The following is a 14219-nucleotide window of genomic DNA, read 5'->3' as shown; positions in this document are numbered from 1 at the left end:
ACAGCACCCCTAGGTGAATTACAATCATCCACTTAGCAGTGCCAGTGCGAACGCAAACTATTTACACCACCCCGGGACTTACTTACCAAACCCTTTGAGTAAAGTGTTACTCAGTGGATTGTGTCTTTCCTGGAGAATGCCACGCCTATCACTCTGCTGAGATGCAATGGTGACCAGCAAGGACTTCTCTAGTGAGATATGCAAATGACCCCAGAAATGCATCTGGGTTCTATTTGCTTTCCTTCTTGGGTCCAGGGGTCAGAATCTCAATTGCGAAGCATAAGGGAGTAGTTTATCTTGTCCCCAAAATCACTGCTAGCACACAGAATTCCACTCTTTGTCTGGAAGTGGCCAAAAAAAAAAAAAAAAAACCTTCTCTGTGGGTCACATGACCCTACCAGCTCTCAGGGCGGATCCCTTCCTACAAGGGTGCTGTAAGGAGTCTCTGCTCTGGAGTTTTTCTCTGAAACTTCCGGAGGAAAGCAGGTGGATGGATGCATAAGCATGGCCTTCCTCCTCCTGCCCTTTCTGGCCTTCTTGAGCTTCACCTCCGGATGTCATCATAGGCTCTGCCACTGCGCGGACGGGGTTTTCCTGTGCCAGGAGAGCCAGGTAACCGAGATCCCCGCGGACATCCCCAGGAATGCTGTGGAACTGTGAGTAACCAGGACACTGGCAACAGCTGCTTGGTGGGGTCCAATATTATTGTTACATTGGAGTCATATCTATTAGTCTGAAATCGCCTGGGCTGACCAAAAATGGGAAAAACACAAACTCCTTCAGTCTGACACTTCTGCCCGTGTCTTCCCAGTGAGCTTAGACGCGAATGGCAGCATTTGTCCGGGTGGGAACCTGAATTCAAAGGCAAGGGAAGATTTTTGTCTTTTCTATATTGGCTCTTGCGTTCCATTCACCTTGGGTGGAATCAGAAAAGTAAAAATAGTAAAAATAAAGTGAAGTAGAAACTTAGAAGACTTCGACCAGAGTCAGAAAGGAAGACTTTGATCTAAATGGAATACACAATTTGTGTCTCCTGAGGGCACTAGATTCGAGGGGGCAGAGAGCGCCAGAGTCAGCAGCACATAGTTTTTGAATGAGATTCTCCTTTCTGAGTAAAAATACAGAGGGAGAGGGGGAGGAGTGTGAAGAAAGGAAAAAGGGAGGCAGTGGAGGAGGGAGCAATGATAATGTTTACAACATGGGGAAATGCGATTTGGGGCCTTGTATTTGGACTGAATTGTTTTGACATCAACTCCTCCTGTCTTCCCATTTTGCAAACAAGGAACTTAGCGGAAAACTGACTGCTCACACAGCCTCGGTGAGAGCCAAAACCCGAAAGCAAGTCTTTTCATTTAACCATCTACTGTTTTTGCTTCCAACCCTCATGTTGATTGTGAGAGAGCTGTATTGTGACATGGCTGTGTGAGGTCCGTGTGCAGTCTCTTGGGGACTGGTGAATTGTGACTCTTCTTACTATTCCAGGGTTATTAAACATAAGCTCCTGTCATGGAGACCTGTTTAAACCATTGCGCTCTATAGATATTATAACTCTTTACGGGAGACGAAAGCCTTATCTTTCTCCTTGGAATATCTGGTGCTTCGAAGCACCCCCACACATAATCTACTTCCCCACCACAGCGCTTCTGAAGCTATTAATAACTCTTATCTTATTACAGAAAGTGATCGTCTTTTCCATTTGTTGTCTACACTCAAATATGTTAGGGTAGGGATTGGGACTCAACTAAGATCATGTTTTCCCTCTGGACCAGATTTTCCCTGGTGTTGATGGACTCTGCCCACCAGCTTGTCCCTTGATACTATGTGTCTTTAATTTTCAGCCAGAGGCAGCAGTGGTGGCAGAAAAACAACTGGTGAGCTCTGTGTTTTGGCTACACAACCTCAGATGAGACAGATAGTCCTGATTATGCCAAGGAATGTGCCTATGTAAAAGGCCAGTCTGGTTTATTAAATCATAAACACAGAAGGGCTCCAATGTGCCCAAACTCCTAGACAAAGTCTCTTATTCCCAAGAGACTAGGCAATTACTTAACCCCTTCTGAGTCTCTTGATGGGATTCTTATGAAAACTAAGAAAGATTGTGCCTCTCCTACATCTGTTGGCTGTGCATCAAATAGTGCCAAAACGTTGCTTAAGAAAATAACTCTTATGAAGGTATAATTTCAACGTCATACTCTTCTTTCCCCCACATTGCCACACTGCTTCCACTGTCAGCTGCCTGCTTTCTGAAATCTCCTTAAGAGGGAAGAGACTGAGAGATAGTCTCATTTTGGATAGAAAACATAAGCATCTTCAAATCCCAGAGAGTATGTATATATGTGAGTGTGGGAAGGAGGAGACTATGATTCTAAAAGCCAAAGTAAATCATACTAATATGTAAATGAACAATACACATTTCTGCCAAAAATAAATGTATGCCTGAAGGAAAGAGCACAAGGCAGTACAGTGTTATAGAAAAAAAGCTTATGAGGGTGAACTGTTGAGCAGACAATCATAAACACATTGTATATAGTTAGCTGTAGGTTTACCCTTTACATAAATGTATGTAATAGAGGACATCGTTGTAAAACATCAAGAAGGGGGAAGAAAGTGGTTTTCCTTTAAACCTACTCCTCATTATGCAATATTTTCTACTTATGATAATAATTTTAAAAATTTTCCTATGCATTAGCAATGTTCACCTGGCTGCAGAAATGCTGAGGTATGAGATATGAGCAACACTGCCTAGGATAGTTAGGTGAGGCAATCCCAGGGCTAGGCTATGATTCCCAGTGGTTTGTCAGTTCTGTAATGATGTAATTTGTTAGTTATGCAATGATGTAATCATTCTTCATTTCATAAGATGATACAGTCATCCTCCATTTTCTCATAATGCCTCGAGTGGTAGTTATATAATTGTCAATTTAAGGATTAAGCATGTAGGGGTGGAGTCTAGCCTGTCAATCAGGTCATAATCAACAAGGCTTCTGTGTGGGCATAGCCTTCCCCTAATGATTCTGGGAATTTGATATTTTCTTCCTTGGAGTTGGGAGACTCTCTGCTCACACCCTGGGAGACGTAGCAGCTGACAAGACACTTAGATCCACCCTGATACAGCCCTGGGTGCTGGAGAGACCATTATGGTACCTTGGGAGTGGGTTACTGGAAAAAAAAATCATAAAGCTGAAAAGTAGATGTTTGTTTGACTTCTGCCTTAGGGTAGTGTTTCATCTTTGGCTAGCCAGAAGTCAGATACGCCCTTGCAGTTTACTGAGTTGTTTTCTGGAAAGAATATGGGAAGTTAAAGTTTTGATTATTATGTTTGATTGTAGTCCTTGGTTATTCCTGTTTGAAATGGTCAGAATGGATGTGATTAATGTACATTTTGAGCTCAGGGGTAGAAATCGCCATTTGAATTTCTCAGAGACCATGCTGGTTAGAGGAAATGGTTGACAGAAGGTCAGAATGGCTGGCAGAAAGCCTGACTCTGGTTTGATACTCTCAAGAGACCTAAACCCATATTTTTGTATAAATAGTTTAGATAAGGATTTAGATAAGCTAAATAAGGATTGAGCTTGACTGTTTTAAGAATTGAGTTTAGTGTCTGATTCTACTTTGTTTATACTGATTTCCTCTGTTTAATTTTGATATAATGATTGATAGAAATATTTATTGGGAAGTATGAAAACAGAGTTTATAAGCCCACTTGTTGTTGGCCCTTAAAATTGGATCATTAGATGGGTTTAGGACACACCAGCAGAGAAAGCTCTGAAAAGATAAGCCCAACCCAGTGCTTTGGAGTACTCAGGACATTGCATTCCGAAAGACTTGCCTGGGGGCAAGCTTGACAGATTGAAGATTTTTTATAAAAGGAACTCTTTGGCTTTCAAGGTTGAACTCTAGGGTTTTTGTCAGAAGCTAGAAAAAAAAACTGGAACCATGAAGAAAACTCTCTAGGACTGAACATTAAATGATGCCTGTGGACAGGTTGGAATGCTTGCTAGGTGACCACCTGGATCCGCTTGTTGAGTGGAACTGGGAGAAAAGCAGCAATAGAGAGATGGGTTGAGTATGGCTACTGACACCTGTGGACCTGGATTACAAGAACTAGAGGAGAAGAAGAAAGTGAGTTCACTAGTTTGAAGTTAATGATCTAGCACAAGGGGCTAGGGTTGTTGAGAATTTGTGATGGGGCCATGGTCTAAGGCAGGGGTCCTCAAACTTTTTAAACAGGGGGCCAGTTCACTGTCCCTCAGACCACTGGAGGGCCAGACTATAGTTTTAAAAAGAACTATGAACAAATTCCTATGCACACTGGGTGAGTCAGCTGCCAAGCAGGATAAAGCACCCGGTGGGCCGGATAAATGTCCTTGCCCACGGGCCATAATTTGAGGCTCCCTGGTCTAAGGCAAGGCAACCAATGGGCACCCTGGTGAGGCTAAGGGAGACGGCCCACAATGAGTCAACCAGAACCCAACCAGATAACAAGAAGATTCTTGAGCCTGTGAACTGGTGCATATTGCTGTTGACTTTCTGGATGGCCCATCCTGATTTGACTTTGCTGATGGATGTGGATTTCACAAGGTTCCAACTGGAATGCACTAGGTTGATGTAAGTGGGCAATATAGAAATTGTATACCCAAAATTGGGGGAGTAATTCATGAAGTGGTTGGCTTACAAACTTTTATAGTTTGGGGAATATATTCGTAAGATTATGGGATCAAGGTGTAGGTGTTACTTAACTGCGTTTGTTAGGCATAGGATATTTTTTGTTTTGTTCACTTATAAAATGTTATGTTTACATGAGGGTGGCACATGTTGAATTGTAGGCATTTTAGTTTTATTCTGTTAGGTACAGATATGATTTTATTATTTTTTGTTTGAAAATTACATATGGTGCCAGAATTATGTGTAAGTGTCAAATTGACAAGGGGCGGTCTGTGGTAGTTATATAATTGTCAATTTAAGGATTATGTAGGGGTGGAGTCTAGCCTGTCAATCCTATCATAACCAATGAGGCCTCTATGTGGGCATAGCCTTTCCCTAAGTATTCTGGGAATTCCAGTATTTTTTTCCTTGGAGGTGGGAGACTCTCTGCTCACACCCTGGGAGACATAGCAGCTGACAAGTTACATGGACCCACCCTGATGCAACTCTGGTTGCTGAAGAAGCCATGCAGAAACCCCTGCCAGAGTTGAGATGTTTCCAATGCCACTGGATCCAAAGACTTTCTACCCACTGGCCTGTGATCTTCTACATTTGGCATCATTGCATGTGTTTTATGAGTCTGAAGAGAACTTTATAGATTGGGACCGGACATAAGGGCTAAAATTGGACTTATGGACTTGATTTGGACTGGGCTGGGATGTTTTCTCAATGTTCAATTGCTCTTGTACATAACTTTCTTTCTCAGACACATATGTGTGTCTATAGATTTGTTTCTCTTGTCCACCCAGACTAAGTCACCTCTTCTCACTTAAGACCCTGCTCTTTGAGACCTCTCCATGTTGACAAGTGAGTTGTGTGTGTATTGGCATTCCCTCCTAGTTGAGTAATGACTATGGTTTGCTTTAGACATTTGGGACAAAATGTCTTCCAGAAATATAATTCTAAAATTCCTTTCTCTGTGCATGGCTTTATCAAAAAGGTTGGACAGTTTTATAGCTTGGCTTTGTAATCTTCTTGGCAAAGCGTATTTTAAAAAGACAGAAAATTTGCTTTGGATGTTATACAAAAGAGGAGAAAATTTGAGGAAGTCAGTTTGAAAATCAATAAAGAACAAAAGAAAATGTTCAGTGAACAAAAACTCAATCATAGTGTTAGAAAGAAAATGCGCTGATCTAATAAATTCTTTTCATATATTTTTAAGCGTGGCAAAAATATGCACAACAAAATATTTTCTGTTATGAGTATTCAATGCATCATATCTTTTCTTAAGATGCTCTCAAAATTTAGGTGGTATATATTCAAGGTCACCTTTGGGCTCTTGTGAACCAGTTTTAAATTTTCTCAGTTTCAACCAGAACTTACATATGAACAATTGGTGGCCTCTTCCATAATCAGGCTTTGTTCTCATGTTAGTTGCTGATATTGAGCTTATCCATCGCCTCTTCCCACAGATGTAGTCAATTTTATTTTTGTATATTGCTTCTAGAGACATCCATGTATATAGTTGCTATTTGTGGTGTTAAAAAAGGGTTTTTGTTATGAACAAGTCATGGTCTTATAAAATTGTACTGTCAGATTTCCAGGCTTGATTCTATCACCTAGATCATCTTTTCCAACTATTGTTCCTTCCTCTTTATTTCCAATTTTTACATTCCAATTACCAATAATCATCAATGCATTGTGATTGAAAGTTTGATCGATTTTCACTGAAGAGGTTGGAAGAATTCTTCAATTTCACCATCACTCACTAACCTTAGTGGTTGGTGCATACATTTGAATAATAATTGCATCGATTGGATTTCCTTGAAGGGGGATAGATATCATCCTACACAGACAGCGTTGCATTTCTAGATGGATCTCCAAAGACCCTTTTAACAACAAGTGCAACGCCATTCCACTTAATTGCATCATCCTCAGCACAGTACACCGCAACCATTTCAGCTCACGGAGAGTTAGGAAGTCCATTTATGTGTCCAATTTCATCTTAATAACTTCCAACTTTTCCTCGATTTATACTTTGTACCTACCATGTTCTGATTATTAGTAGATTTTTACCGCTCTTTTAAAATTCTCATTTTGAGTAGTTTGCCATAAGCAAAAGAAGGTCCTAAGGCTTTAGTCTCACCAGTTTTACTTCATTCATGCACTTATGGTTGAGAGAAGGCAGCTCTTCCTCGGTCGTGTTTCCAGCGCCTTCTAACCTGAGGGGCTCATCTTATGGCATTATCTCTGACAAAAGTCTGCTTCTACTCAATATTTGATAATATTTTGATGTTATACATAAGGTTTTCACTGGAAAATTTTTCCAATGTTGCCAACCAGTTCCTTCCTTCTTCAAGTAGTCTATTCTTTTTTTTAGGTCATTTTATTTGGGGCTCATACAACTCTTATCACAATCCATACATACACCAATTGTGTCAAGCACATCTGTACATTCATTGCCCTCATCATTCTCAAAACATTTGCTCTGCAATTAAGCCCTTGGCATCAGGTCCTCATTTTCCCCCTCCCTCACTGCTCCCCCTTCCTTCATGAGCCCTTGATAATTTATAAATTATTATTTTGTCATATCTTACCCTGTCCAATGTCTCCCTTCGCCCACTTTTCTGTCTGTCCCCCTGGGAGGAGACATATAGATCTTTACATATAGATTTTTACATATAGATCTTTGTAATCGGTTCCCTCATTCCAACCCACTCTCCCCCTACCCTCCCAGTATCCCAGTATCACCACTCACACTGATGGTCCTGAAGGTATCATCAGCCCTGGATTCCCTGTGTTTCCATTTCCTATCTGTACCAGTGTACATCCTCTGGTCTAGCCCGACTTGCAAGGTAGAATTTGGATCATGATAGGAGTTGGGGGGCGGGGAGGGAGGGGCGGAGGAAGCATTTAGGAACTAAAGGAATGTTGTATTTTTCATCTTGTTACATTGCACCTTGACTGGCTGGTCTCTTCCCCTAGACTCCTCTTCAAGGGGATCTCCAGTGGCTGACAAATGGGCTTTGGGTCTCCACTCTGCACACCCCCCCTCATTCACTATGGTAAGATTTTTTTTTGTTCTGATGATGCCTTATACCTGATCCCTTCGAAACCTTGTGATCACACAGGCTGGTGTGCTTCTTCCATATGGGGTTTGTTGCTTCTGAGCTAGATGGCTGCTTGTTTACCTTCAAGCCTTTGAGACCCCAGACGCTATACCTTTTGATAGCCGGGCACCATCAGCTTCCTTCACCACGTTTGCTTATGCACCCATTCTTAGTATGAAACCTGTGAACTTTGGGTGACCCTGGTGGCATGTAAAATACCATTGGCATAACTTCAAGCTTCACTGCAATGCACCAGTCACCACAGTATAACCAACTGACAGACAAGTGTGGATTCTTGACTTTAGAGTCCTCTCATGACATCATATTATGAGCAGCCTGTATGGACCCTTCTCCTCAAGCGTGTTCTCTTCCATCGTTGTGATATCCTTTGAAGATTACTTACTCTAACAACCTTTTTCACTTTTTCTTTTCTTTTTTTAAACTTATATTGTGTTTCACCATCTTAGTTTATAATCTGATAACCTCCTTTAAAGCCTGTCTAGTGTATGTAGTCTTTCCTGAGCAGGTTCTTATTATCAGGATGTATCAATATGATGTACAAAAGGGCTAGTCTTTGCTACCCCATTAAGATTTTTGCATCTCCATGAAGGAAGCCAAATCGTATATTTAATTGTGGAGCATTTTCTTCTGAGAGCATCCTTTAGAATTAATATACTGTTGATGTAACTTGAGAAAGACTGAAGGAAAGACTGGTCTGCCTTTCCAACCTCAACAACAAGAGTAGTTCCATAGAAAGCCTGAGCTGCAGTTTAGCACCCTTTCGTGGACATTCAGTCCTCAGTAACACCTCAAGAAGGAGAGTGAACTGAGTTTTCATTGTTTTGGGGTCTGAAAAGCACCTATGTATGAATGCATGTGTTCTGTCTAGTAAGGGAGGTAGTTCTGAGGTATAGACTATACCTGAGGGAAGTTGATGCTAGCTAGCTGTTCAAGGTCATGAAAGGGAAGATAAAACACTGGGTTACAACATGTAGACAAACACCCACTCTTGACTTTCACATTTGTGAATGATACTGGTTTAATCCTCTGAATCCTGTCATCTGACATCCTCTATCTAGTCAGTCATTACTTTGTAATGTCTACTTTCATATTGCTGCTAGCTTTGCCTTTTTCTTTCCATTGCCATCAACTTTTTACCTGAACATCTAAAGCCTGGATTGTGTGGTCACTTCCTAATTCATCTTCTTCTTACCTATCCTTCTTTATCAGCATGTACACTGCTCTGTACTCTTTACAAATCATTAATGCCACCACACTCCAATTTTCCTCTTCAAAATTACTCAATGGCTCATTTTTCTGACTTCACCTCTTACCAGATAGTAGAAGCTATCTACTCCATGAGGCTGACATGAACTTGCTTTCGAGCACATCCTGTACATTTCTATCACTCTGTTTTTCAGTGGTTCTTCTTGCTTTTTTTAAATGCTAAATGTCTACTTTGCTTTTAGAGCCCAATCTACTAACTGCAATCTTGTTTAAAAGCTTCCTCTTTATGAAATCTTACAAGTATCACTCCGTCTTTGTCTAATCCTGCCCTTGTCATATTTAAGCTTCCTGTCCTTCTAATTCTTCACATGTCTTATTTCCTTAACTGCAGTAAAAATGTCCCTTGTTCTCCTTACTGTGTCTCTTGTTGTGCCTGCCTCTGTGCAATGTATTTGTGGGCTCTCGATTATGTGTAGAACAAATGATCCCATAAATCTTGGGGAATTACATCTGTTTATTTGCTCTGCTTCTCAACATTGAAGAAAAGATGATTATTGTTCTCTCCTGTGGTGAACTACTATAAGGCTTGATAGTTCTCTAGTACTTTGTTTATTTGGGTTTTTTTTAATGTGTTTGCTTTAAGGAAATGCCTACTTGTCATTGCAATTCTCATTAATTTATTCAGCTATAGTGATATATAGACTATAAATGAAGTCTCTAAAGTTAGCATGAATATTCTATAGTCAGGACGCATGGGTTAATTATCTTCAGTAATATTACCTGCCTCCCTAGAAATCTACCAATAATATTGAGAAAATCACTGAAATCTCCAGTCCAAAAGCATTTTAATGGGTAAGACAGAAAAAATGTCCAGCAAAATATAAACTTTGCCAATTAGGGTCAGCTTGAAAGCCCTGATTGTTAGGTTCCCTGCCTTTTTTGAAAGTGCTTTGATTGTTGTCCATGGGTCTGGCTATCCAAACCAAAGACCCCTGCTGTGTAGATTGCCCTGGTATCTATGTGCTAAGACTCCTACTGCCTCCTTTGGAGAGTTGTTTGAGGGAGACAAAAAGCACAATTTCACACTAATACATACATAATCCTTTCTCTGGACACAAAATCCTGCACCTACTTTAGTGAGAAATGATATGTCTATTCCAACATTTGGAATTTAATTGGACTGGGGGAAAGGGAGGTTGATATTCCCTGCAGAGAAATTGGGGGGGGGGATGACTCAAGGAACAGCTGTAGAGTGCAGTATCTTGAAAAAGGAAAAGTGGAAATTACATTGCAGGAAAAGAATCCTTTAATGTAGAAGATGAACTCTACCCTGAGAATTGGCTAAGAGCTATAATTTACAGTCATTGTGGGCAATTGAAGAGTGGGGGTGAGTAGTGCAGAACTGCACTTGTTTTGTGAAGATAAAATCCCCTGGTGCACATAAAGGTGAGTGCTGCCCCTCCTTATGCAAGGAGCCCAGAGCTTCAGAAGCAGGGCAGCTTGGTGGTGGGGGAAATTCCCTTGACTTCTGAAGATCCTTCTCCAAAGCTACTAATTGGGCCACCACTGGGACTGATTCGTCTTTGCTTTGTTTATAAGCTTTAGATTTAGACTTTGTGATGGAGCTTTATTTAGACTAGATTCAAGCTTATATATCCCACAAGGTCAACTAGGAAAGAAAGCAATTGTTTTTAATTGCCGAGGACCTGATTAAAATGAGATTTGCATGTTTGTTCTTAATTTGACCTCTCTTGAAGTACCACAGAGTATGTTTTTTGTCTGTGTCCTGAACATACCATTGCCTTGTTCTTTCATATGGACTCTTTCAGTGGATCTGAAAATCTTCAAGGAACATACAAAAATGCTTAACTAGAGAAACTAAACCCTTGTTGTAGATTTGAACTCAGTCATAATTTAAATCCTAGCAGTGGTTTAAGGAGCCCTGGTGGTGCAACCATTAAAGTAGTTTCCTGATAACCCCAGAGTCAGTGGTTTGATCCCATTAGCCACCATATGTGACACTCTCTTTTCATAAACCTTGAAACTCTTACGTGGCAGTTCTGTCCCACACTACAGGGTGGCTTCAGGTCGGATTTGAACCCATGGCAGTGGTTTAAGGCAGTAGGTGGCACATTGGAATTGACACTCATTTCTTCTCCAAGGACCATCTTCATCAACAGCCAACACAGAACCTTGCATCAGAAAGAAGCAGTGGAACAATAACCACCATGAACTACCATATATACTCGTGTATAAGCTGAGTTAAATTGTGCTGAAAAACTGGGGTCCGGCTTATACACGGGTCAGTGGTACCCCAGCGAGGTATAACATCTAGCTGCCCCCATTATCTCGCGGGTGACTGCCGTTTCTCTGATGTTCATTCAAAGACCAGCTGACACTGCAGGGCTTTGAATGTTTGTTTACTCACATCTAACCAATCAGAGCCATCCTATGATGTGTATCTTTGAATAAGCCTTTTAAAGACCGTGTGTGAAGGAGGTGGCATGAATGGATATCATCTGGTCAAGCCCGACTAACAAAAGGAGGAAATCTCATGAAGCCTGACATAGAGTTAATAGCAAAGTGGGCTCGAGATGCATGGGAAGACATTCCAGAAGACATGGTGGAACGTGCCTTCCAGAAATATAGTATTAGTAATGAATGCTATGGAAGACAGTGAAGACTGTGCTTTGTATGAAAATGACAGCAGTGACGGTGATGACGGCAATCTCAGTGAGGACAGCGTCTATGATGATTTCACACCAGCTGAAGCTCTGCACTGGGACAAGGATGATGATGAGGAATCCAGTTTTGAAGGATTTTAACTCTTTACATTTTAGTTCGGTTGCTGATTGAGCTCAGGGAATAGTACTCTTAAGGTATCATTGTTGATACCTTATTGTTTTTGTTGAACCTATTTTCTACTTACTGTGCTGGTTTACTAATGTTAAATGACTTGTCCTTTTATTTATGTTTTTATTTAAAATAAATATTTAAATACATTACCCCACTGATGTCTCAATTTTTAGTAATTTTATTTTCATTTGTTTTGATGATTGAAACTCACCAATAGCTTCTGCATTTTCCAGTCTAGGCTTATACTCGAGTCAATCAGTTTTTCTGGTTTCCCAGGTAATAATTAGGTACCTCGGTTTATACTCCAGTCAGCTTTTGAGTATACATGGTAGTTTCTTTTTTTTCCCTAATATTAAAATCATAGGATACATAAGCCAGAAGATATACATAGAATGGAAGCCAATGTATAGATATTTGATGGCTTGATGCCAAGTGAGGGTTAATGAGGAGATGGGTCTCTACCTTTCTCATCTCAATCCACCTTTCCAACCACCCTACGTTGACTCCAGAGACTGGGCAAGTCCACTTCCAAATGTATCCTTCATTTTAAAGGATTAGCAATTCTTTTAGGAGGGGCTTTGTTTTATATTAGAAGACCTGTTTTATATTAGAAAACCTGCAGGAAAATACCAGTATACGGGTTCTGTTCACATAGACGAACTCATGGTGACACCATGTATATCAGTGATGCATAGGATTTTCAATGTTAGCTTCTTAAAGATGGAGTTTGCCAAACTGTGGATTGGAACTAATGACCTTTCAATTAATAGCCATGTGCATTAACTGTTTGTGCCAACTGTGACTTGAAATAAAATGCGGAACCTTTATTTTATAGAAATTGAAACAAAAAAAAAAAGGTGTACACCAAAAAGTAATGCTAGAGTTTAAAGCAGGAATGTGAACATATTTAAGCTCGGGTAGGAGTATTCACATTATGAAAATACAAGGGATTGGAACTTTGGGCACGATCCAGGATGTGAAGATCAGCACCCAACAGGGAAGAAAGACTATGTTCCGCTTTTTGTCAATCTCATCTTATTATTAAAGCTGCTTGCATTGATCATTATGAAAATAGGCATAAGATGTCAAGCTATTGTTTCTAACAAATCCTCCATCTAGGACCATGCACTCCTGAAGGTGGTATTTCCCTCTCCATAAGTCTTCTCTCATTGAATTCTGTGCTCTTAAATTTACACCACAACAAAACCAAAACCATCCTTGGGCAACTCCAATCATGTTCCTTCAAAATGTTTTTGGATTTCAGGAATAAAAAGGCATCTGAAGGGAAAAGACCAGGCTGTAAGTCAATGAGGAATGGTTTACCAATGGAATTCTTAGAGGATAACCCTTGTTACCCTTGAAGAATGAGCAAGTGCGTGGTCCTGATACAGAAAAAAAATACATCTATATATTTCTCAGTATAGATTTTCTGGTTACTTTCTCAACTGTGCCATCTCAATAAGGCCATACACTCAGCTTCTGTCCTTGAGAAGACCTAGAAAGATGCCACCCTGGGAACCCTAAGAAACAATGACCACGATCGTCCGAGCTGAGAGCTCTGCCTTGAAATTAGCTTTGAGGTCTTCCTTACTTTTCTTAACATGCCTGATCCATCTAAACTTTTATTTAATGAGAGGCTCTATTCCCATAAACTTGTCACAAGTATTTAATGGTGTTTACTTGGATAACATTTTATATTAGCCTCATTTCCAAATTGTTTTGTTCCACCAGCCCACCCATAGAACAAATAATACAATTTTAAGGTGCCCTAACAAGTCTGAGACAAGTACATTACTGTACTGAAGTGGTCTGCAACCATGCACTGACAGCAGAAACACATTTCAACATGGTTTCTTTAAAATAAATCTGTCTATGTATGAGATGGAATCTTAGGAGTACTACCTGTATAGTTGTGGAGGAAATGGGGAGAAAGCATCTACATATCAGAGGTTTGTCCTAGTTAATCTTAAGGTAGCACAAAACCTGGTGATTCTGAAGTTTTCAATGAAAGCAAAGCCCAGATGCCTCTTCCGAAATGGTAAACCTTAAATTTTTTCTACTTTCGTGTAAGAGATATTGGATACTCTTGGAGGCAATTTCTATTTCTCCCAAATTTCAAATAATGTTTACAGGAGAGAGAAAACAAATTAGAAAAACTACTAAAGTGTAAAAGCAATGATGACTCTCCACGATCAGATCTTAGCCCCAAGGGTCAGCTTAGAACCCTCACCACTGCCACACACCTTCTTGTCCTTGCTGTTGAATCTCTGACTCGCCGGAACCTCATGCACAGCAAAAGGAAATGCGGCTCGGTTCTGGATCATCCCTACGAACGGATTGCTGGGTTCCATCGGGTTTTCAGTGGCTAATTTTTTAGAAGCA

The 14219-nt window shown here is 40.4% G+C and overlaps 1 protein-coding gene across 2 annotated transcripts in view; it reads left to right on the top strand.

Moving 5' to 3' along the window:
* The first annotated feature begins 418 nt into the window (after positions 1 to 418).
* The window catches only part of FSHR (follicle stimulating hormone receptor), a 281173-nt gene continuing 267372 nt past the window's right edge, over positions 419 to 14219 (top strand). For both annotated transcript variants that reach the window (XM_075535760.1, XM_075535759.1), the window contains exon 1: positions 419 to 656. In XM_075535760.1, the coding sequence (XP_075391875.1) occupies positions 505 to 656 (152 nt within the window). In that variant the 5' untranslated portion in view covers positions 419 to 504. The remainder of the gene's footprint in view (positions 657 to 14219) is intronic.

This window comes from Tenrec ecaudatus, chromosome 17 (assembly GCF_050624435.1).
Source record: "Tenrec ecaudatus isolate mTenEca1 chromosome 17, mTenEca1.hap1, whole genome shotgun sequence".
Classification (NCBI taxonomy): domain Eukaryota; kingdom Metazoa; phylum Chordata; class Mammalia; order Afrosoricida; family Tenrecidae; genus Tenrec; species Tenrec ecaudatus.
The sequence above is the reverse complement of the archived record's forward strand: the minus strand, read 5'-3'. Positions and strand labels throughout refer to the sequence as shown.